The sequence below is a fragment of the Heptranchias perlo genome, chromosome 17 (assembly GCF_035084215.1).
Source record: "Heptranchias perlo isolate sHepPer1 chromosome 17, sHepPer1.hap1, whole genome shotgun sequence".
Classification (NCBI taxonomy): domain Eukaryota; kingdom Metazoa; phylum Chordata; class Chondrichthyes; order Hexanchiformes; family Hexanchidae; genus Heptranchias; species Heptranchias perlo.
The window spans coordinates 19,206,765-19,233,220 of NC_090341.1; the positions used below are offsets into that span (position 1 = coordinate 19,206,765).

General features: G+C 39.8%; 1 protein-coding gene across 5 annotated transcripts in view; it reads right to left on the reverse strand.

The window, feature by feature from the left end:
- Positions 1 to 26,456, reverse strand: part of vgll4b (vestigial-like family member 4b) — a 106,900-nt gene that overhangs the window by 17,421 nt on the left and 63,023 nt on the right. For 4 of the 5 annotated variants that reach the window (XM_067998654.1, XM_067998653.1, XM_067998655.1 and 1 more), the window contains 3 exons: positions 24,822 to 25,008; positions 5,754 to 5,970; positions 1,212 to 1,335 (listed from right to left, as the gene is read on the reverse strand). In XM_067998654.1, coding sequence (XP_067854755.1) covers positions 1,212 to 1,335; positions 5,754 to 5,970; positions 24,822 to 24,979 — 499 coding nt within the window. In that variant the 5' untranslated portion in view covers positions 24,980 to 25,008. Of the gene's footprint in view, positions 1 to 1,211; positions 1,336 to 5,753; positions 5,971 to 10,557; positions 10,587 to 24,821; positions 25,009 to 26,456 lie in introns of those variants that run through there. The other variant, XM_067998657.1, reaches the window with a different exon arrangement.

Consider the following 26,456-nt stretch of genomic DNA (forward strand, 5'->3'; position numbering starts at 1 on the left):
CTCGCCTCCTCTTACATGGTGTGACTCAGAAAGCCTGGGAATCCCGGCCCCCAAGAGTTAAAAATAAAAAAAAAACTTAAAATGATGGCCCACAGCCTACTTAAAAGATTTCACTGGCCGACCTGCCTCCTGAGAGCAGATTGGTCGCCTGCCCCTCGACTCACCTGTTAAAACCAGAAGTGGGCGGATTGGAGGCATGTTTTACTTTTACCTTCAACCTTCCCATCTGCTCCCAACCCATCCGTTCGTTGTTAAAATTTACCCCCATGTTTCCAGATGAGAAATTTACAGTGCCTTCAACATTCATGGAGAGGGTTGACAATTCCCTTGTTCACCAGCTTTGGGAGAGTTGGGGGGAGATGGGTGGGAAAGCAGGTGTATTCCCACTGGTGACGATACAAGGCATTTGATCGTTGTTACAGTAGCAACCAACATGTTCCATTAACTGGATGCTGTCAGTCTGTGTGATAAGTCCACTGTAAAGCATTTTTTCCTTTTTCTGTAATTACCAGCTGTATTCAATTAGTGGCACTTAGCAGTACAACTTGCTGATTAGAAAAACTATACCAAGTGAAACAAACAGTTAACTTTTTCTAACTAAGGGTGAAAGCACTTAGTAAAAAAAAATGATTTCCTGATAATGTTTTAAATTGTACTTCAATTTCGATGAGAACACCATTTTATTTCTTCAGTGGGTGTGTTGAAACAACAGTGCAAACTGAAAGCCACAGGAGAAATATGAAAGATCTTTTCTCATGACCTATATTGGCTTCAGTCGAAGCCCAGTTGCAAAGGGCCCGCTTTGTTAATTCACATTCACTTGGCACCACAGTAGCATATTGTCGCCAGTTGTTGGGTCTATTCTGAATCCGAGTTTGCCATGTAAAGTGTATCAAGCTACATTCCCTACATACAGTTTACCACTATATTTTATAAAGAGCAGAAAAGTTTTGTGAACCGAGCCAAACAGTTGATAAGAAATCTGTACCAGCTTAATAATGCAAATGTAAGAAAGTTTAGCTTTAAAACAAAACTTGGTTCACTTCTGTTCATGTGAGGCCCCTTTATTTGAAGAGTTAAGTGCTGGAATGATCAAGGGAAAGCTGCACAGATGGCAAGTACTGTACTTTTAAAAATAAAAACACAGGGCCTAAGGGCATGACTGGATTGAGTTAGATTGCTTGCATAAACATCACTGAAATGCAACTTACGATTTGAGGGTCTCCTGTAGCTTGGGGGCATTGCTGGAACACAACCACTGTGAGCAATAGGGCAATGGGAAAGGTTGCAGTTACGATTGTTACCAGATGCACATGTAATTACTGATGGACGATTCTGAATGGACAAAAAACATTGCATTAGTACAGTTCCATTGATCAAAGACCTAATACTTAACAATAATAGCTAATATGAACGTTCAACTACAGGGAAAACTTGACGCCCTGAATACACTGTATTGTAATATATTGTAGCCCAAGTGTATAAAGGGGCAACTTTAGTATCAGTGTAAATACTGACCTCTGCATTAGTTGTATATAATTTGTTTTTAAAACAAATCCATTTGTTATTTAATGAATATTAGCAGGACTGCTTTGTACAGCCCAGTGCTCATCCATTTCATTCTGGCAAATACACTGGGGTGATGCAGGATCAAATGATCCATTTGCAGCTCAAAACTGGGTTTCACAAAGAGGACCCAAAGGTCCCCATGGTCAGACTTATATTTGCCTGGGGCTGGGCATTCTCAAGAATCTGTATGCTATATTCTTGCTTAGCTCTCAGTTGTGAGTCACAAAATACTGATTTTTAAGTCCCATTATGGACTTGAGTGCATAATCTAGACAGGCAGGGTGTGCTGCACTAAAGGAGATGCCATCTTTTGGATGAGATATTAAATCAAGGCCCCCCCATCTACCAGCTTAGGTGGATGTAAAAGATGCCACAATGCAATTCAGAGGCATCCTGGCCAACATTTCTCTCTGAACCAACACCACAGATTATATGGCCATTCATTCATTGTTGTTTGCGGAACCTTACTGTGCCCAAACTGTCTGCCACATTTATCTACTTAGCAGTGACTGCATTTCAGAAGTAATCCAATAGTTGAAAAGCACATCGGGATGTACTGAGAACTGAGAATGTGAAAAGAATTATATAAATGTAAGGTCTTTCTCTACAGGAAATTATTTCTGTTGTATACTAAGAAAAATTTTGTAATGATATCACTTTTTCCCCCTTTACTAGGTAACACTTTCTTTCAGAAGCTGGAAAAAAAGATTTCCAGAAAAGTTTGAAAAGTACTGTTTCACTTTAGTGTCAACAACACCTGTCAGTTTGAACAGGTTGCAGATAATTTTCTTTTCCTTTTCCACTGGTCTCTCTTTTCACAAATATTTAAAGAGACTGATTCCAGGTCACAGAATGGAACATCAATGGCATCGCAAACAATGAATAGATTTTTTAAAAATTCCCCAAATTACCACCTGGGATAAGTACTTACCCACTGCCCCCCTTTTAAAAAAAAGTCTATGCTTTCTTTAAAGCCATACTCTACATTTATAGTTGGAAAACAATATTAATTTATGGGGGTGCGAACTGCCGGCAGTTCAAGCAGAGTATGTTATTGAGGCCAGATAATCAAATTCCATCGATCCACTTGGGGCGTGCGCTGGTTGCGCAGTGCTGTGTCTGGGCACAAAAAGCGTCCCAGACCAAAATCTACCCCAATGTTCCATAAACAGCAATGAGATAAATGACCGGATGATTTTTTAGTGATGTTGGTTGAGGAATAAATGTTGACCAAGAGTACAGATCTTTTATGTCCACTTGAGACAGGGCCTCAGTTTAACACCACCTCTAACAGGGCAGCAGTATGGATGTAATATATTTGGATTTTCAAAAGACCTTCGATAAGGTACTGCACATTAGACTCATGATGAAGGTCAGAGCATGTGGAGTCGGGGACAAGTAGCAGAATGGAGAGCAACTTGGCTACAAAACGGAAAACTGAGAGTAGGGGTTAAAGGTAGTTAGTTTCTCAGACTGGCGAAAGGTGGGAGGTGGTGTTCCACAAGGATCGGTGCTGGGACCACTGTTGTTCACAATTTATATAAACGATTTGAACTCGGGAATCAGAAGAACAATTTTAAAATTTGTGGACGACACCAAATTGGGGGTATATTTAATACCGAGGAGGACTGTGACAAAATAAAGGAAGACATTAATAAACTTGCAGAATGGTAGTGTAATTGGCAAATGAATTTCAATATAGACAACTGTGAGGTATTACATTTTGGTAGGAAGAATAAGGGGGCCACATACTGCTTAGATAATAAGAGTCTAAACAGGGTAGAGGAGCAGAAGGATCTGGGGGTACAGTCACACAAATCACAAAATAGCGACACAGGTTAATAAGGCCATAAAAAAGCTAACCAAGCACTGGGGTTCATTTCTAGCGGGATAGAATTGAAAAGCAGAGAAGTTATGTTAAACTTAAATAGTCATGATGTGGAGATGCCGGTGATGGACTGGGGTTGACAATTGTAAACAATTTTACAACACCAAGTTATAGTCCAGCAATTTTATTTTAAATTCACAAGCTTTCGAAAGCTTGTGAATTTAAAATAAAATTGCTGGACTATAACTTGGTGTTGTAAAATTGTTTACAAAACTTAAATAGAACCTTGGTTACCTGGAGTACTGTGCACAGTTCTGGTCTCCATATTATAAAAAGGATATAGAAGCACTGGAAAAGGTGCAAAAAAGATTTCCTAGGATGATACCAGATGATACCTATCAGGAAAGACTGAGCAGGCTGGGGCTCTTTTCTCTCAAATAAAAAGACAGAGGGGTGACCCAGCAGAGGTCTTTAGGATTATGAAAGGGTTTGATAGGATAGACGCAGAGAAGATGCTTCTACTTGCGAGGGAGGCCAGAACTAGGGGCCACAAATATAAGATAGTCACTAATAAATCCATAAGAGAACGCGAGAAACTTTTTTTTAAAACCCAGAATGGTTGGAACGTGGAACTCGCTACAAGGAGTTGTTCAGGCGACTAACAGATGCATTTAAGGGGAAGCTAGATAAACACATGATGGAGAAATGAATAGAAGAACATGCTGATAGGGTTAGATGAAGTAGGGAGGGAGGAGGCTCACGTTGAGCATAAACACTGGCATGGACTTGTTGGGCCGAATGGCCTGTTTCTGTGCTGTACATTCCATGTAATTCCCTCAATACAAATTTGTTTTGGAAAACTAATCACTTAGTATGCCTGAATTCAGCAGCGCTCAGAAAATTATTTGGTTGGGGAAGAGGTGAAATGCAATAATATCCAATTTGAAGTCACTATATACTTATATTGGGACTGAATGTGGTAGTCAATCATGCATCATGATGCACCATAATGACACCACTCCACCCAAGTTCCACATATATGCAGAGTGAGGTAACCATGATTACAATCAGACTGCAATGTGCTCTGTCAAACAGTGAAGATTTTGGCTTCATAAACAAAAACTCTCAAGCTTCAAATGAAATGGCTCTGATTTCTCTCCCTTTATAGAGCCAAATACTAATAGAAATAATTTTGTTAACATAATGGGTCAGCTGATCCTGTGGAATTTGTCCCATTTACACTGAGAGACAGATACCACAAACCAGCAGCAACACAAAAGCAACTCTACTGTTCTGGAGTCACAAATTCCTACTTTTATTTCTGTCTATGCGCCTTCCCCAATAGTAGAAAAGGCTTGTACAAGCGGACTGAGTGGGCTGCATTGCTGACCTATATGGATAGGCTGCCTGCAGCTATGAAGAAAAGAATGAATGTGCATTGATATAGTGCCTTTCACAACCTCAATGTCCCAAAGCACTTTACAATCAATTAGTTACTTTTAAAGTGCAGTCACTGCTGTTTGTGTAGGAAAACATGGCAGCCAATTTACACACAAGATACCACAAACAGTAATGAGATTGATGATTAGTTAATCTGCTTTTGGTGAAGTTGGTTCAGGATGAATGTTGGCCAGAACAACAGAACTCCCCACTCTTCTTCAAAAAAGTGCCGAAAGATTTTTAATCCCATCTGAACAGACAAATTTGCGCCTCAGTTTAATATCTCATCTGAAATACGGCACCTCTGCCAATGCACCTCCCTCAAATGGCACTGAAGCACTAGTCTAGATGTGCTCAAGTCCTGGCATGGGACTTGAACCCACAACCTTCTGACTCAGGTGAGAATGCTACCAATCAATCCAAACCAACACTATGTCTCCAGAAAAAACATGGGAAATTCATCCAGAGATGGGTTTCTGCTGCTCTACTTTAGTGGCAGTGTTGTAACACAAGGGCCAAATGACTTCTTGTGTGTACTATTTATAGTTCTACTGAAAAATATAGGTTGCATAGAGATACAGTTAATGATGTAAGTCAATTATTTGTGATACCAATTGCAACAAAACTCATTAATATCCATGCAAATTTATCCGATGGACCAACGAATGGCCGGACCAGTTCAGCTTTCTGATTGTCCCACAAGGGATGTTGCCCTCCTTACCCAGACAATCTGGATGAGGGGTGGCATTTCCACAGAGTAAAGATGAGTCAATTCACATACCTCCTGGTGTCCTGAGAACAGGTCACACATCTACCTCAGCACGAGCATAACAGATCTCTAACTCACAAGTTTCAAAACAGTAGAAAAGGAAGATTTTGCAATATATATGTGTAACCAAAAGGTCAGTGTTTATACCTGCTGTCGTTCCACACCAATGCTGACTGTCCTAGTTGCATCCATGCTATTTTTGGTCAGTGCTAGAGGCTGATCCATTGACATACTTGGTAGTCCTATGCCAGCATAGGCATGATTGCTGAGATGGCTCATGGTTGGCACTGCAGCACGTTCTATTGGACTACGGCTTCGCTCTCTATGTTGATCTTTACGATAATCCCCATTGACAGGTTTGGTCCTGCATAAATGGATTCCGTTAGTATTAGCTAGTCACATAACATTTTTAGAAAACAGTTACTTCTACCTTGTGTACATGCAGCAAACACGTGATTGTTTCTCTTATACAGAGCCAGATAAGACACGTGGAGTTTTGTATTATAGACATGAACTACTTGGACTATCCCGCCCAAGGAAGATACTAATGATTGGGGAAGAAAATCTACTTCAGTGTACAGCTACAGCTAAACAAAGTCAGCAACAGGCAAATGTTAGTTAATTAATTACCACAGAAATGTACTACTAGACTACACTCATGTACATACAAATAACCTGGCAGCCCAGGTCCATACACAAGGACTACAGCTACAGTTGTGCATTTTACAGTTTTTGACCGTCAAGTAGCAGTAAGAATTCAGTCCAATATAATTCTGGAAACATAGAAATCAAAGAGATACTAGTCACCAAGATCACAACTTCCCGTTAACTGGCTTACAAGTTTATTTAAATCAGCTAATCATACTCCACTATTCCCATCCAGATACTTAATTATTTTAATATCATTTGTTAAAAAACAAGTAATTATGTGTAACTGGCAAGCCCTGTACTTCTGCTTTGTGTATCCAGAAATGCACATTTCAGAATTGTCTTAATATGACAGTATTATATATAGCTAGCAATCGTTTTCAAGAATGTCGCCAACCAAATAATGAATCCTATCCTACGTAAATGAGAAAGATAACATTTTAACAACTGATTACAACATTTACGGCCCATGGATCACTAACATCTGTTGAAGCCATATGCCAACTTATACCTAGCCGCATCTTGCAGTTTATGTTACGTGAACAAAAAGGATTTCCAAGCAATTACAGTTTAGTTGATTTCCCATATTTCATCTGCCTGGATGTTCTTTTTATAAAAAGTACAAAAACATACATAAGGTGTTAAAAAATTCTTAAATGGCACAATTCTTCCTCTCCATTTTCTGGTGTTGCGATATTGCCCTCAAACCAATCAATCAGTCTCTAGCCACCATGTTTCCAGGTCTTGCATTATCGTGAACACCACAGGAGATCAACTGGTTAATAATGAAATTTTAATCCTCTGATTTAGTTTTCCCGATGCAGTCTAATGGAGAAGAGGTGGAAGGTAGGTGGGGCGGGGTGAGGATTGGGAGAGGGAAAGGAAAAAAAAATTAGAAGGACCACAGCCGTTCAAGGCAGTTTACCACCTTTTGAGGGCAACTAGCGATGGGAATAAATGTAGTCTTGCCAGCATTGCCCATATCCAGAGTACAAATTAAAAAAGAATTAAGTACAGTTAATTGATTACTGTATTCAGTTTGCAAATGAAAAAGGTCATGTCTTGGTACCATTTCTTTAAGGAGGGTGCAACAGATAGTGTTTCTTAATAAAGGGATTTTTTGTTTGTAAGCCAGGTATTCAGTGTTAAACTTACTGAAGGGCTGCTGCCCATCACAAATGATGCCCAAGGCAGTGATGTTCTAAATACATTTTTAATTATTAAAACAGCTGTACAGCTCACAATATTAATGTTCAATTGAACAGTGTTGTTTCCATAGACTTTTTTTGCAACAAATAAGTTTCCTCATTTTCTGCTCAATGTTTTGCGACAGTGTTTTTGTTAAAACTTCTTTAATTACAGTATATTTGGCAATATATGTCATATGGGAACACAGGATGTGTGGTTTGTAGTCAGATACTCAGGCAAACAAGCATTACATCTTAACCCCTTATTTAAGTTCCACGTAAAACCACCTAACTTAGAGACAGTATCTGCTTTGTTGGATTATGAGCTCTACTTAAACTAGAAAAATAAATCAAATCTACACAAGCTTCTACTTAACAAGTGCCAGCTATATGCTAGATATTAATGGAGTTCAAGTATTTTGTTCTCCTCCTCCCCTACCCGTCCCAAGAATAAAAGAGTATTTTCTATTGAGGAGCATAGAATTCAATATATTTATTGAAACGGCATATGTATTAGAATGGCATCTTTTGTTACTGCACGGCATAGGGACAGGGTGTTAAACATGTTATTCTTTCTCAGTAAAATCCTTGCTTCCTATCAGCTGACCTCAATATTCCCTAGTGTAACACTGGGTTGCATTAAAACTGTTCTTCCTCCTTTCACATGATGCAGAGCCAGAGAGAAATGCTCAAGCCAAGATTTCAGCAACTGTGGAAGACACAACCTCCAACAGTGAACCACCAATAACAAAAGTTATAGAAATACAAACAATATTAAACTGCATACATTATAAAAAGTAAACAATGTTTGGGAGTCTGTTCAAAGCTGTTACATAGGGGTTTCACAGTGGGGTACTCGAGCTTTGCTTTTGCAATTTATGAGGTCATTCAACCTCCCCTCCTGAGGGTTAATACCTTGCAACAGTCGTGATTTATTTTCCATGTAAAAATATAGATACGTACCTTCATCACTCCGCATTTCCTGAAAATTACATCCTGCAATTTTTTTTTGCTTCCCATAGGATGCCCCCCTTTAGTATTCCAGGTCAGATGTTTTGCATTACCGTCATCCCCCCGTGCAGTCAACCTGTCTGCCATTGTCTACAAAGAGGACGAGAAAAAAAGAACTAAATGGATGTTCAGGGAATTGATGAATGTACATGGTGGTGGGGGGGGGGGGGGGGCCTTGCTGGTTTAGGGCTAGTTTGTGCACTTGTGTTGGGAGTCACATTCACACATTGGCCCAAAACTAACTCAGGACTACATTAACATCCACATTTCTTCTAGCCAAATCGATATCCTGTATACAAATTGCTCTTCAAAAAATTAAACAATTTTCAGAGAGGGAAATGCAATGAAAATGATCTTGGCCGAGGAATGGCTGAGCTGCTAAGATCCTTAGAACCGTATGTCAGGCATCAAACCTGGGACTTCCATGGTGTACACCATATCATGTGGTGCAATGGCTCCCTAAAACATTGGGAGAGTATCATCACTTCTTTCAATTTCAAAAATTATCCCACTACAAACTTAAAACAAGCTGCCCAATATTGTTCATTAACCCTTTTCTTGCCCTCCACACCACACCCCCTCCCCCAATTTAAACCTATGGTTCTTCAGATCCACAGCACACAACATTCACCTGACATTACAAAGAAAGAACTTATATTTATTGTGTCCTCAAATTGTCCCAAAATACTTCACGATCAACAAATTATACAGAAAAATTGCCAAACAACAGAATCAAAAGATTATAACTTCAACAAGAAAGTAACCTGAAAATAATGGACAAAATAATTCAGTCCAAAGAAACAGCCAGCTAACTCCTTCTAAACAACTGCCAATAAGATCTGCATTTCAACACTTACTATGGGAAAAACAGGCCCCACCTCAAGAAAGAAGCTACCATCATAAAACAAGATCTTCACTCCATGAATGCTCATGTCACACCCATCAAGATGGCCCCTTCAAACACATCACACCACAACATCAAATCCTACAGTCTGTCACCCAGGGGGCCATAAGTACTGATTGAACAGCTGGCATGGAATAATGCACGTTTCAGCGTGGAATATGGAAAATACTTCATACTCATGATGTGTATTATTTACCCATTACTTCACTCACGGGTTAGGATGCTGTTCACACGTTTTTGTGTCCAGTGTTACACCATATGGTAGTCGTTATTGACCCAATAAACAAAATGCAACTGTGTTCTCTTCAAATAAAACACATTTATCTACTTGCAGAAAAAGAGCATTTTGAAGCAGTAGTAGTCCTGGAACTGTGTTCATTTACTAAGTTGCTGCTCTTTTTGAAAAAATTGGTAAACGTGAGCAATACTGTCTCTGCTCGTTTTGCATTGTACAGTATTCTTCCTCACACACCAGACCTTCAAATTCACCAAACTCTATAAGGGGCCCAGTCAGGGTTCACATTCAGTACCATTACCCATAGAGTTTCCTTTACATGTAAAGAGGTTTATTGACAATTTCTGTACTTGAAGCTTAAAATGTTAATTTCTCAACTAGTAATTAAACCTTTTGATCAAAAGGTTTAATTACTAGTTGAGAAATGATATTTTACTGATTGCTTAAAACTGAGTAAACAAATGTTTGCTAGAATATTGCATTTTCTTATTCTAGTAATATTAAATTACTAGCTAGAAATAGATAAGCATCTGACTGCTTTCTTCTTTAATCATCAAAATATAACAAAAGTAGAGCCTTTAACTTGGGGTGTGTGTGTTTGTGTGTGCAGTCAATCAAAGCTTGTAACTTGGCATAAGAGCTTAATAACATGCAGAAAGTTTGTACTGAGGATTGCCAATATCACTGACCACTTAGTATCTTTCTAAGAGAGTTTACTGGTGGTTCCAGGTGAAATACAAGTTCCACTGGTTCAAATTTGCTGTCCTAGAACCTGAAGCAAGAACAGTATCTTCTCCAATCACAGCTGCTTGTGAGCTGATGGTACAGCAGGGAGATCGGTGTTCAATGCTGAACAAATAATTTTACCTCCACAGAACACACTGACTCAAACTTTAAGATTAATTGCAGCTGAACATGAAACTACCATCTGTTTAAAAAAATAGAATGGAAGGTTTTGGTACTAACCTCACTTTAATCATTGTCAAAAAGCATGAAGACAGCCCAACGTCCTCCCACAAGAAAGTCCTGGGCCCCTGAATCTTGGCAGGCTATCTTATGAAAAGCTGGGCAGGCAGAAGCCATTTCAACATAAAAGTCCCTTACAATCGCAGGGAATCAGTGTGCTGTACATTTTCCTAATCTCCTCTGAACTGCACTAAATGCAAATGGAGTTACTGAACATACAATACTACCATATTTATTTCAAAAGTTTTATGTAAAAAAAGAATTTGCCAAAGGAAAATGAAGACTTATGGGGTTAAATCTATATCAGTAACTTTCTACATTGTGTTAACTGTTATTGCTCCTGGTATTCACTTTCTACACAGATACGAAGCAACTGATCAATAGAGTGTCATGAGAAAGGATTTCTGTCAAGCTTCCCAACTCCCCTGTAGACTCTTAATGCAGCACATTTGTCTGCTGGGGAAGGCTGATGTCAGCGCTTGTGAACACAGCTCAGTGAAAGGATAAGGAGGCCTTTGTTTTCAGCTGAACTGTGAAAATGAGAAAATGGCCCCAGCCGACAAACAAGAAACCCACACTGCACAGGTCATCCCAAGCCCCTTGCTTAATGCTTTAAGTACAATTTATGTACTAGATATATTCCCTTTCACAGGGGTATTTTTTTTGTCAAGGGAGCTGGAAAAAGTGAGTGAAAGCAGAGGGTTCTGATAATAACAAGATTCACCGAGTCTGTTGGGGGTGGACGTGAGGAGGGGGAGGGGGAAATTGCCATAAGTAAAGAGAATAGTCAAATTCTCATGTTACCCGGTCCTGACACAGAGGATCTTTCATGCATGCGGGGAATTAAACAAACTTAAAATTGAAGTGGGCTTACATTATTTTCATTTTACAATGGTTCCAAACATTAAAGAGAATTCATCTCTCCAGTATATTAGGGTCAGTCCCATTTGTGCTTGTAACAAGAATGACTGCTCCAGTCCTAAATAGGTACTAGGCTGCTGAGGAGTAAAAATTAAATTGAATGTGCCTCCATTTACACCATTTCACAGGGCAGTTCTAATTGTTGATCACATATCCCATTCATGATAGCTCAGTTTAAAGGATAGTTGGATATCATCTCAATGGTTTCAGTCGTCAATTTCAATGCCCACCAAAAACGAGAAATGAGACAAGATGAAAAGTCACTACACCGATAGTTCGAAAATGACTTCAAGAAAAGGTTTCCTTCTCTGCTTCCTCCAGGAATTCCCCAAAGGCTCAGGGTGTAAAGGCATTGCATGATGTGATACCCCACCATAAAGACAAGGATGCTCCCAGCTTTGATTTATGGTCTGTGTGAATTGCAGCCGGTGGAACAGTGGAGTGTTGTACATAGGCTTAATGGACGATGGATGGAAAAGGGTTCCTGTCCCGATTCCATTCCACTGAGCTGTACTCAAAAAATGCAAGTTTGGATCTTCAGATAACAAGATAAGGCTAGTCAGTTTTGTCCTCCCTAGTTGAATAGCCCACCATCACTGTCTGGGTTCATGTGATGAGATGTACTTCACCTGAACAACAAAAAAAGCTGCCAGCAACCCTGGCACAGAGTCACGGCATAGTCACCTCACATAGGGAATGGTAAGAAGAGGAAATTGGGTGGGGGTGGGGAGGAAGGAAGAGGGTTTCTCCCCAAGCCATTGGTGAAAGTTGAGTTAAGGATGTCATTTGTGAAGTTACGACTCTTTACTTTAGAAGTTTCTGGTATTTCTAGGATGCATGGCATTAGAACATTGTGAGCAAGCCATTGAGCAGAGTGCTTGAGTTCCATTTGTGTCAGATACACACTTGCATAAATAATTTCTGTTCAAATTATCCAATTTTAGCTGAACCCATTCAATTCATCACTACCAATCACATGTGTAGATGTGTACTTCTGTGGTAGTCAGTCTTCACATGGAGTACAATCTGTTCTTTACACCACCAATTTTGCAGCAGAGTTGAATCCATGCTAGATTCACCCTGACATGAATTGATAATGTAAATCAGATTTTAGTCTTTTACAGCTGCATTTTTAAAATAAATTTATCATGCTGCTACATACCTGTGCCTACTATACATAAATGACCTGAATTCGCGGTCTCAGTGCAAGGTAGTTAAATTTGCAGATAACAACAAGCTTAAAGGGACCTTGGACTCTGCAGCAGCAACCAAGATCTTACCAAGAGCTGAATAGCATTTGCACCTGGGCTGATCAGTAACAAATGAAGTTCAATATGCAACTGCAGAAGGTAATACAAACTGGAAGTCAAAATATTAGGCACATGTACTCTCTGGGTGTATGGAACTTGCCAAGTGGAAATTTGAATTAGATCTAGAGATCGAGTTGGCTCATCACTCAACAAATTCAAACAGTGTCAGGCATCAGTAAACCAAATTTATATAGTGAAAACAGCTGAGTTCAAATCCACAGAAGTTATGTTGCAGCTGTATGGTGCTCTGGTCAGACACAGCACATACATACGGAATACGGAATATAGTGCACAGTTTCAGCCACCATGACATGGTGGGATCATCTAGCCCTAGAGGTGACACAAACACAACTGGATTGAACCCTTGTATCTAAGGGACGATCAACGAGAGACAACTAGATGAAATACAGCTCTTTGATATCGAAAAGAGACATCTCAGGGGATACCTTAATGTACAGGTATTATGCTTAAAACAATAGAAAAAATAACTCCAAGTCCAACACAGTCAGACGCACTAAGACAACGTGGAACCACAGAAAGAGGCCATTTAACTCATTGTGCTTCCGTTGGCTCTTTGCCAGAGCAAGGACAAGAGATGACTGGTTCAGGATTATGGATAGAGTTTAGGAATGACATCAAGAAGAACTTTTCTACTCAGAAGGTAATCAACAACTGAACAGGTTGCCAGGATGGAGGTTATAGCCAAAATATAGGACTCATTTAAGAAACAGATAGGTGCTGAAATGGGATGATGGTAGAATTGATATTCGGAATGGATAAGATCAAATAAGCTGACTGGTCTTCAACCAAACCTATCTCCTGACCTTGTGACATACATAATAATCTAAATGGCGTCGAACAGTGGTACAAAGACAAAAACAAATCAGAACAGAGCTTTGTATTGTTAGCTTAAAATATATAAAAGCAGTTTTTCGTTTTGAAAGGCTATGCTTCGATTCACTTTCCTGCACCTAATCAAGCCTACAGTGTGGACTTTCTGCAGGTTATCTGGTTTTGGATCACATCCACAAGTTTGCAATGGTTTACACAAACCAGCTTTTAGTGCATGGGCCAAAGAGAGTTATGAAAGCCAGAACTTTACTGAAAGCTATATTCTGCAGGAGCTTAGGAGGCTTCAAGGAAAGAAAGAGCTCTGGAAGTAATTACATACCATCCGTTTTTACTGGCATTAAATTGCAGGGGTGTTTCCGTTTTTCTTTATCTTAAATACAGCTATTTGAACATGATTGTGACCCTCTGTACAGTCTGATGCAAGACATCATTTTCAGCTGACATTGTGAAAAACATGTCATATTACTAGTACAAAACAAGGTTCAGTTTCCTTCTAAAACAAGATTGGATTATGTTCATCTGATAATCCAATAGTTTCACTTCTTGGTATGTCAGATTTGTGAAAATAAACATATTGGCCGGATTCTGCTTTGAGCGGCGAATGAACGGCACCAGACGTTCGTTAGAAAGTCTATGGGCAAGTGCAAGTCTATAATTTTCAGGAACTTGCAGTGCAAAAGCTCATAGATCCAAAAAGCACAACGCCCTTTATAGGGCATCTGGGATCTGTGTGAACAGTGCAAGCAGCTGTGTATCACCTTAACCAATCAGACTGAAGAATCATTAATGAGCAGCGCAGAGTCAGAACCAGGAACTGTAAGTTAGAATTGTGAATTCAGTGTCAAATCAGGTACAGAAAGTGAAATAAAGAGAGAGTAAGAAAGATTGAATTAAGAGACAGAGATAAAAGAAAGAAAAAAAAGATTTAAAAAAATTGTTAAGAAAAGACAACAATAATTAAAATCTGAAGGAATGAGGCTCCACTTGTAAAAGTTAATTTTCAGTGCCAGAGAGGTTGTTTGGCAGTAATTAAGACTTACCACACCATTAAAAGGGTACTTAAGACATGAAATTACTAGATTTAACTCTTTTGATGAGATTAGTCTGTATCTATCAGCTAAGTACAGGAACTTCACGTCATTCAATACATTTGAATGGGGAGCCAGACAGTGAGATGCAATATTCGTGCAGCTTTTGAAGAAGCATCGCACCTCCTGGATTTCCACGTTTAACTGCACGTGTGCGGTCGCCGGAAGTTGGTGTCCGATTTGCACGTAACAGTAAGCGCTGTTAGCCTCACTGTTATTTTAAAGTAAAATCCGGCCCATAGTTAAGTCTTCATTTAGTATACTCCATTCCAATTAGTTGATTTCATAAAGGGCAACTGAATTATCCCACAATTACATTAGTATAGTACCTGCAAAGTACTTCTGCAATGATGTGACAACGACTGGAAATAAATTAGAAAACAGTGAAATACAAAATAACAGACACACAAAAGAAAGATCCCAGCTCGCTTGTTTTTTGACATGCACAAAGCTGTAGCTCTCGTGTTGCAACTAGTAGAAATGTCTGAAAAGGCCCAGGAGAACTTTGAGTCTAACACACCCCATGTTGCTACAGTCAAATTTTGTGCTTCAAACACCAACTTGCTTACTAGTACATATGACAAGCAGCACCATCGTTCAGCCATGTTATTAAGTGGGTGCGGTTGGGCAACATTTGTGCTTCACTCCATATTTACCGAGATTCCCCACTGGTCAAACTTTCTAGCAAAACTATCTTCAGAAGTCACCAGGAACCCACTGCTCATTCACCTGGTAGGTAAGCACTAGGATAGCTATAATGTCACTTTTGTTGCACTGTGTGTATACAGTTACTGGCACTGTACATTTCCAATGATGCTACATTGGTTCCTGCCACCGTGGATTTTTGGGAGAGAGAAAAATTACAGCTGCCAAAATTAATTGGTGGAGTCAGTAAGCAAAATTAGTTCCTTACATACAACTAATACAAATTAAAAAACTGATATAATATTCATCCTGTATGATATTTCAGGAGCTAGGTATGTAATTGATCAGGCAAAATCTTACACATACAACCTGCTTTGTTAACTACATTTTATAAACAACAAGGGAACATAGTCCTGTTTTGTGAACTTCTATTGTTCTTCTCTACGTCAATGTAAGAAAATGTATTGCATTATGTCACCACCACTGGTAAGTCATAACTAAATCTTGTTGTGTTACTATATTGTACCATAAAAGGAAACAGACTATTGTGAATGGAACTGTCATTTTGTTCAAGCGTATACATTCTTTCAAATTCTTCCCCTTTAAAGTATACAAGAGCATTTACATATTGTTAAGTTTCTTTCATAACTATACATTTTTATTACTATTGGCAAAGTGTTGCACTTTTAATCTCCCAAATCACCCTTGTTTTGAGGGCAACACCCACATTTTTGAAGCAAGTTCATCTCCATCCTGTCAAATGCCATCTTTAAAAAAAAATACAAGTACACTCATCTCATTACTTGAGTTTGCTGACACAATTTGTATCAAACAGAATAAATGAAAGTTATGGCAAATTTCAATCCCAATACAGCCAGAAATACAAATCTCTGGCTGCTCATGCTCACAAACACCAAATTACCTCCTCTCCCTCTTCTTCCCTCAGTGACCTCATCAAGCACCAGCCAATATTGCTCCATTGAGACAGACACAGTAGACAGGTCAGAAAGTCACAATTACAACAGTATACAGAATCAACAGAGTGTCGATTCACCAAGAAAGGCTGAGGGGAAGGGGCTGGGAGACTTGAGTGTTGAGGCTGCTGCACAAAGTTTTAATGCAAATGAACAAAGAGGTTATGCATCTCAGAATCCCAGGTATGTTTCAGATCACATCAGAAATCATCTGGAGCTGCACAGCTTCCAGAACCTGAAGCAGCAACAAAATTTCCAACAATTTGGCAACACATCATGCCTTTCGCACTTAGCTGAATTGTCACATTGCTAAACATTTTGATCTGCTTGGTAAGGCTGTTTTACCAGTATGATAGTGATCCATTTTTATACCATTCTTGCACTTAGCCTATTAAGCTGTTTAAACTGATAAACAGTAGAGTAATGCAGCCTGCAAAAAAGAAAAATACTGGCTATCCATCAAAGCCTTACTAAACATTAAAGATCTGTATATGCTTTATGACTACACACCACATTCTAAATGGATCTGGAATGCACGGAATGTAGACTACTTCAGTTAAGCTCTAAAGCAAAGAACTGTAAGTAGTGATCAGGAATGCATACTGCTTCTGCCGACAATGCGTTGTGATCATTTTGTCTAGTCAGGAGTAAATGAAATCCGTTTCAGCTTTATGCCATCCAGTTTGGCATTCATGGTCATGGGAATGGAGAAAGAAAAGGTCGCAAGAGTTTTTCCTGTCACACACACACACACACACACACACACACACACACACACACAACACACACACACACCCCGAACTGATAAAACCGGTTACTGTTCTCACATTACCTTGTATGAATGGTCAACTACGAGAATGAAGCAATTTTATAGCAACATAAATTTTAATCAGACGTAACCCAAACTCTGGGAACACTTTGGTATTTTCCACATATCAAAATTAAAGGGTGGTATGGCACATTTAAAGTCAGAAATATTAGCCTGTACCACTTATGCAGTTTTCCAATGCTTACCACTTCATTAATTGAAAACATTTTAATGCATTTTCCAAACCCATTGGTTTTTATTCTCCTCCTCTGTCCTTCCTCAATTCCCCTCTTCTCAATTTTCTATGTCTTCCTCTGAATTTTGTATTTCAAGTACTATACAATCTCTAATAAAAGCATTCAGCAGAGACTGAGGAGTATCTTAAAGGAGAGAGAGGTGGAGAGACGGAGAGGTTTAGGGTAGGATTTCCAGCCCTTAGGGACTAGATGGCTGAAGGCACGTCCGCCAGTGGTGGGGCAAAGGGGTAATCTTTGCATTCCAGGATGATCCTGGAGCAGTGAACAGTTTGGCAGAGGAGCTCAGGACCCGATAGAGCTTGATGTGGTCCAGCCGGATCTGACAACGTACGGCTGAACTGGTTGTGTGCCATATGCGTTCAAGTCCTCACCCCTTGGACTTAAGGGAACAAAGGTAGGGGCTGTTCTGGCACAAAATCCAATCAGAAAATTCTGTGGGATGCTAGAAATCTGACTTTATCAGATGTCTACTCCCTTCTTGATAGAATAAATTTTCCACTAGGTTACTAACCTATAATATCCAGAGCCAGTGTTGAAAATATTAAGATACAAATCTCTTTAAAACAGAAGTCTACTATACCATTTCAAAACATCAGAGTAATCATTTTCAAAAACACCTTCATGAAACCAGGAACTATTTTTTCTAAATACATTATGCCATCATTTTCAGTCAGAATATGTTTTAGATCCACAGCACCAACTTATAATAAATGTAAGGATTATACTTATATTTGTATAGTGCCCAGCACTTTGAAAATTCTTGAAGTACTTAACACAATGAATAACTTCTTGCACAGACGTGACAGTCATGTAAGCAATGCAGTTTGAGTGTTATGTTTAGGTTCATGATCCCTCCAGTTTACATTTTAGGTCTTAAGTTTGATTTTTAACCCAAATTATGGGCTGAGCTCGAACACAACATCTAGGATGATAAGTTAAGAACTTTATGTTGAATGACAACATAGAGGGAGGGGTAATTGGTTAAATAGGCTCACCCAACCAGTGAAGGGCTAAGACGGTCAGCACCAGAGTTCAAAGCAACTGTAAAATATGCAGATATAACAAAAAAGAAATCATAGAAAGATTACAGCACGGAAGGAGACCATTTAGCCTATCGAGTCCGTGCCGGCTCTATGCAAGAGCAATCCAGCTAGTCCCACTATCGCCCTATCCCCATAGCCCTGCAAATTTTTTCTTTTCAAGTACTTATCCCCAGTTCCCTTTTGAAAGCCACGATTGAATCTGCCCCCCCGGGCAGTACATCCCAGGTCCTAACCCTGGCTGCACAAAGTTTTTCCTCATGTCACTTTTGTTTCTTTTGCCAATCACCTTAAATCTATGTCCTCTGGTTCTTGACCCTTCCGCCAATGGCAACAGTTTCTCTCAATCTATTCTGTCTAGACCCTTCATGATTTTGAATACCTCTCTCAAATCTCCTCTCAACCTTCTCTGTTCCAAGGAGAAGAATCCCAGCTTCTCCAGTCTATCCACATAACTAAAGTCCCTCATCATGGAATCATTCTAGTAAATCTTTTCTGCACCTTCTCTAAGGCCATCACATCTTTCCTAACGTGCGGCACCCAGAACTGAACACAATACTCCAGTTGCGGTCGAACCAGTGTTTTATAAAGGTTCATCATGACTTCCTTGCTTTTGTACTCTCTGCCTCTATTTATAAAGCCCAGGACCCGGTATGCATTTTTAACCGCTTTCTCAACCTGCCCTGCCACTTTCAACAATTTGTGCACATATACCCCCAGATCTCCCTGCTTCTGTACCCCTTTTAGAATTGTGCCCCCTAGTTTATATTGCCTCTCCTCGTTCTTCCTACCAAAATGTATCACGTTGCTTTTTTCTGTTAAATTTCATCTGCCACATGTCCACCCATTTCACCAGCCTGTCTATATCCTCTTGAAGTCTATCACTATCTTCCTCACTGTTTACCACCCTTTCAAGTTTTGCGTCATCTGCAAATTTGGAAATTGTGCCTTGTACACCCAAGTCCAAGTCATTAATATATATCAAGAAAAGCAGTGGTTCCTAGTACCAACATCTGGGGAACACCACTGTACACCTCCCTCCAAATCAGAAAAACAACCGTTCACCACAGCTCACTGCTTCCTGTTACTTAACCAATTTTGTATCCATGCTGCTACTGTCCCCCTTATTCTATGGGCTTCAATCTTGATGACAAGCCTATTATGCTGCACTTTATCAAACGCCTTTTGAAAGTCCATATACACCACATCAACCGCATTGCCCTCATCGACCCTCCCTGTTACCTCATCAAAAAACTCAGTCAAGTTAGTCAGAATGCTCGTCGTCAAGAAAAATGTTGCAAGTCTTTCGCTTTGATTACATATTCTTTCTGCTGAAAACAAGATCCACAGTACACAGACAGGCTGCATCTTCTCAAAAGGGACTGACCAGCAGCCAGTGTTTATGTATTAAAGCAAAGATTTGACTGCAAAATTTACTGTTATAAAAGGTATAACACACCATTGTTTGATTGGTATATTTTTAAGCTGCTCAGGTTGGTGTTGATTTTACAAGGGCTGGGGATAATAATTTGGATGTGACTTAAATTTCTTTGTAGTTTAAAAGGCTTATACTCTGGGCACATCATGAGCTTCTTAAAATACATTTTCCAATACATGCAAATGGTTACAATTGGAGACTTTTTCGTCCAATTAAGAAGAAAAATGCTGAATTTCCCACAATGGTGAGCTTTAAGATATCTGAGATGGAAAGGTTTAAATAGAAAAGAATGGATCTCTGGGAGCTATATAAGTCACCCCAAGATATTCAGATGTTATTAAACCTTGAGCTCGAGTTGTTTACAGCCACCTAACGGGTTACATTACAACGACCGAAATCACTGGTTAATATTTATTTAAAACCACAGACTCTTAGGTTGAGACTATTTTCATCCAGACAATCAAGTGCTTTTACATTATACTACATTAGTAAAGTCCCAGCCCAGATACCTGCACATTTGAAGGCACCACCAAATATAAAGGATACCAAACTTTGGCGTTCTGACTGCAGTGAAGACCATGTTTTTTCTTGGTCTCCCAAACTACCATTGGTACAGACAGCTCACTAGTCTTCCTTGTAAATGCAATGAACCAGTTCAGCATGTCAATGTACTTGTATCATGACACACAGCAGCATCATGACGCAAATTCACATGGTAAACTGGGCTGGCACTGTGCCTGCTCCTGGTCCTTGCGCCAATTTTTTTTTAAGAATAGGTTGTTTTGTTACATGCAGAGAAGAGGAATCTACCATTCCCTGCCTCCACTCTCCTGAAATTAGCACAAAGCAGCAGACTAAACCTGGGACGTTCCTGGTCCGAATGGTTCAGGTATTATTTTAATGGCAGCTCCTGGGACTGCAATTTATATTTGGTTTACATTCCTTCTATCACTGAAGCACAAATCAGTTCTCCAGAGGTTGTGGGATTGACACCCAACATTTTGCACAGGGTTTACATTCTTTGGGAAGGAAGAGAATGTGTAATAGGCAAAGCTATGCCAACATAAAGATATTATACACACTGGAATGCATTGCCTGAAAGGGTGGTGGAAGCAGATTCAATAATAACTTTCAAAAGGGAATTGGATAAATACTTGAAGAGGAAAAATTTGCAGGGCTAGGGGGAAGAGAGTAGGGTAGTGGGACTAATTGGTAGCTCTTTCAAAAAGAGCTGGCACAGGCACGATGGGCTGAATGGCCTCCTTCTGTGGTGTATCGTTCTATGAACCTAATCAATTATGGCAGAATTCATGAACAAGGAATTCCTTTAGTTGCACCTGTAAGAATGTAATTATTTCATAAATACTTATCTTATAACTTTCAGCTTCTAGCAACAAATCAAGTTATCTTTAAGCTGCTTTACTTGCACTCCCAACAGAGAGGGAGGACAGGCAGGCAAACTGCTACTAGGCCTTTCAAAATTCCTTTGTGCAAACCAACTGCAACTTGACTTGCATTAATTTGCCAATGACTTTCCCTGTCCCTCCATGAGGAACCTGAGCACCCCACTCTCTACCTTCTTCGGGTGGCAAACCCACATCCTCTCATCTCATGACACCTCTTTCGCTAATATTTCAAGAGGAGTTTCAAAAGAAGCACTACCAAACTTCAGATTCAGTGAACCTTATACCATGTTTTTTTCAAGTAAATTGAAATCTATCCAAGTTATATACTCAGAGGTTACTCTATAGGTAGTTATAGGATACCTTTGTTTCTCTCTACCTCAATCTCCTAAACGCACCAACTCTCGCTGAGGTGCAGCCCCATGGACACCAGCAGCCTTGGTATCTTCTAATGAGTGACAGCAGGATATTCAGCTTAAGTGGATATCACAGCCAAGATTGATGCTGTCCTCCCCCACAGACTTTCCAGTGAGTCACTGGAGGTAACTAATTCTCCCCCCTCCCCCACTTTAACCCAGGGAGATTTAGCCCAGGCCAATTGCATGCTATTACTCAGCACAAATTAGGGATTGAACACAAGACTTTCCGGGTCGATATGGCTCAGTTCCATTCTGGGCAGTGTACTCATCAGCTGAGCCATTGAGAGCGCTTGTATCAGGACTTCTACAGATTTTAAATATTTTTGATTGTTAGCAGGAACATATTATAGAAAGGATAGAGAGGCATTGGAGAAAGTGCAAAAAAGATTCACAAGGATGATACCAGAACTGAGAGGATATCCTTATCAGGAAAGCTGAACAGGCTGGGGCTCTTTTCTCCAGAAAAGAGAAGGCTGAGGGGTGACCTGATAGGGTAGACGTAGAGAAAATGTTTCCAAAATAATCGCTAATAAATCCAATAGGAAATTCTGGAGAAACTTCTTTACCCAAAGTGTGGAACATGCTACCACAAGGAGTAGTGGAGGGAAATAGCATAAATGCATATAAGGGGAAGCTAGATCAGCACGAGGGAGAAAGGAATAGAAGGGTATCATGATAGGGTTAGATGAAGGAGGGAGGGAGGGAGGAGCCTCGTGTGGAGCATAAATGGCGACATAGAACAGTTGGGCAAACTTTCACCTCTTATGCCTCATCTTAAGATGGCAACTCATAGTGGGGCTAAGCACCAGAAGCTTGCTGCTACTTGGATCTGTTTGCAGCGGCCATTATTTATGTGAGGTAGTAACTGTTGGGGCCATCACATCACAGCTGATATCCAAAAACATATCTGAAGTCAGGACCTTCGTTAATTTTCCCCTGTTTAGCCCCTGAACATCAATGCCAACTGAGCACTATCCAGCTTTGACCGACAAGATCAGTGCAGATCAAGGATTCAACTCAAATTCTTTCTAATCTGAATGGTGCAGTGCTATACTGCAAGGCGCACGTGTCCATTGAGTCATCAAGGGAGCCAAGAGTTTCATTAACTTTTTAATCAACAAAGAAACTGTCTCAATGTCAGGCGAGGATATGAGTGGGCTTAACTATAATGCTTCCCCTGAGCTACCCAAGGGCTGAAAAGCCTCACTCTCTATCCAGATAGATGAATAATGGGGACACTTTGGCAAATTACCAGAAACTGCTACGGCTTATGGAGAATGAGGGGGTGAAGGGGGAAAAAAAGATTAAAAATATTCGAAAAGCAAATGAAAAGTTCTCTCTTATAGCACAAGGCCACCTAAAGAATATAAAAAAAAAACTGAATGATTCTTTCTCTGCATGTAAATCGTATATAAAACCATGTGTGGAAAATTCCAGTCATCGGCTAGCCGAGGGCTACTTTCTGACATCGTGAACTCAAGAAAGAAAAGCAACACTCCAGCTTTCTGCCTACTGCTTCTTTCTCCATTTTCTTAATTAATTTCTCAGACCCAAGTAACTGGCACCTTGTCTACAACAAATGTATACTTTTAGAATTACTTACTCTGTTTAAAATAAAAGTAATAATTTTAGGTACATAAAATCTAATTTATTCAAGTTTTGAAGTACACTTGCCTATTCACCAAGCACAGTCTTGAAATATTTTTCTAGTGCTATCTAAAGCTTTACCTACAACAGTCCCGTAGAATGGGGGAGGGGTGAACGAGAACAAATGGAAGTTGTCTGGTACATCATGATGTAACATGGAGGAAAGTTGTATGGTGTGTACTTTAAAAAAAAATTTTGTTCTCCGAATGTAGGTGACGTTAGCAAAGCTGCATTTGTTACTCGTCCCTGGTTGCCCCAAGAAGGGGTAATGAGTCTTCTCTTTGAACCGGTCCAGTTCTTGTGATAGCGCTCCCACATTAGTGTTAGGTAGGGAAGTCCAGGATTTCCTGACTAGCAATGATGAAGGGCAGTACGTATCCAAGTCAGGGTGGTGGTGGTGTGAGGCTGGAGGGGAACTTAGGAGATGATGGTGTTCCCATGATGTTGCTGCTCACTCTTCTCGTTGGGTTGAGGTCAAAGGGCTGGGAGGTGTTGAAGTAAGCTTGGTGAGTTGCCACAGTGCATCCTGTAGATAGTAAATGCTGCAGCCACAATTTACCATAGGCGCTGATCAAGTTGTGTGACACAATGGAGTGTTGTACAGTGTGTATAAGGAATCAATGCCCAGACTAATAGGGTAAGGGAAAGAGTCTGCAGTGCATAAAGCATTTCTACGATATAGACTGAAGGGGAATCAAGCATGCATAAAGCAACGCCATGTGTCAGGCTGGGAAGGTGAGGATTAAATTATACAGTATGTATAAAGCATCAATATCTGACAAACTCAGGAAGGAGTCATAGTACGACTAAAGCACTGGCGTGTGACAGACTGGGGAAGGAGTTACACAGTGCTTCTGAAGCCATGCTGAAAACTGGGAGGAAGAAGGAGAATGGTGTATGTGTAGCATTACTCCAAACATAGAATGAAATGAAAATTAGGCGTATATAAAATATTGCTATGTGAAAGATTAAGGAGAAATAAACTGCTGGGTAACAGAGGATGACATATTTCATAACCCTCCTCCCCACCAAATGGGCATATTATACAATTTTGTTTTACACTGGAAGAATAAAAGGGCAATTCTTAGAGGCAAATGATTTTGACAGATTGAGAGTTTGAGTGCATGACACCTTTTTATTTTGGACACGACAGACTGCAGTTTATGTACAGACAGTATTTGGGCAGGCATACTATTTGGTTAAGAGTTTTTTTTTGGACCCATGCCGTTCTCCTGCTCAAACTTTTACACAGTAAAATCAGCAGACAGACCCAATGAAAATGTGTACAGATACTAGAGTTCAAGGACAGGCTTTACTAAAAATATAGATCCTAGCTGTCACTGAATCTTCTCTTCATTGAGATTGACTAACCCACTCCAACCAGTTCATCTTTTGTAATTGATGTAGCCCAAGATCTCCTAGTTTCCTGCACACGGAATACTTCTAGTCAAGAAATACTTACATTTGAACATATAACCTGCTTGCTTTGGAGGCATGTTCATTCTCACTTTCCACATCATCATCTCCCTGGTCCCCACTGAACTTCCTCTTGTTCGGGCTAATGGGTGGAGGTCCTGTGCGATGGTTGGTGAGTGCAGAGGACACTGGGATTGACTGCATCCTACCGTCACTCCTTAGTGCAGCTTCACCTATGGATTAAACAAATAGATGTTACTCCTCTCGAATACTATCCTTCCTATGGCAGATTGGAAATACTATCTAGCTGTTTAACAAGAAGTTCTTATAGGGTGAGAAGACAGTTTAAAAATTCTCAATGCTTAACATTTCAGTAATGTACATTACATTGCACTCATCATCTTACTAGTCACTCTCTCAACATATCACAAAAGGGCAAGCAAACCCTCTACTTGGCATAAAATTTGTGACTTTACTTTACTGCAATGAGAAATATAACTCAGTGGCATGTCACCAGTGCTGTGGGAAATTTTGTTTTTCTTTCCGTACAATAAGGGCTGTGGCAGAGGAAAAAGCAGCTTGCCAAACTAAACTTTACTAGTTTATTGGAAACCGTTAATGTTCTACATGGCATTAAAAACCAAACTCCGAACAGACTCACACACCCTGACTGCATGGGAAAAATAAGAGCATGTACCCAAGTCTGCAATGAGGCCCACACCTCTTCCTCAAACTACATAAAAACAAAAAAAAGACAACCAGATGAAAATTCAAGAGATTTATTGTTGGTAGTTTTCCCCATTGCATTCAGTCAGTGAAGGGAAACCACAGCACAGTTCACCAAACAAATGTCCTATTTTGCTGGCTGGGTTGTCTCCTCCAGTCTAACCACACTCCATGGCAACCAAAATGACATCATCATTTTGGCAAGAAACCCTCCGATAAAGCTAGACTTCTTTTTAAAAAAAACAAGCTTCAGCAGCAGTTTGAATAGATTTAATTTAGCTTTTGTCTTCTAGAACCAGATACTACGCATTCCACATGTAGGATATTCATGTGACTTTTTACGAGTCATCAGCCTCATTACCAGGCAACATTTTGATGCATTTCCAATTTTACCTTCCTGACTGCCTATTCATTTGAGGCAGTAAAAAACATTTACATGTATTCTCTAGCCCAGCTGAGCAGCTATGTATAGAATTTCCACCCGCCCCCCCATGGAATTTTAACCTGATGTTTGCCAAGTTACTTATGGTCCCCAGGAAGGAAGTTCTCCCCCCCGCCAACAGATGTGAAAAAGCTACAAAAATAAAACTCTGCCAGACAGGGCCTATCAAAGCTTTAAATGAACGTAAAATAGGACTTGCTGAAACTTTAGAAATAAATTACCAATGTTGTGATCAGGTTACAGAGGTAGACGCCCATTAAATCACGTGAAATAAAATGTTTGAGAGTTATGATTAAGTTACCTCAAAATGAAGTAAAATTGGTTAAGAGACAAAGGAGTAAAATTTGGGCAGTGCAGCATACTAAATGAGAATCAACAGCTTTTGCCTTTTCAACACTCGCTATATTAACACAAAGGTGCCCGAGCTTTTGTCGTCTTGGGCTACATAATTGTGCATCATAGAACCTCAAAGGCCACATATACAGTTTAAATCCATGTCCTCATTAATTATCA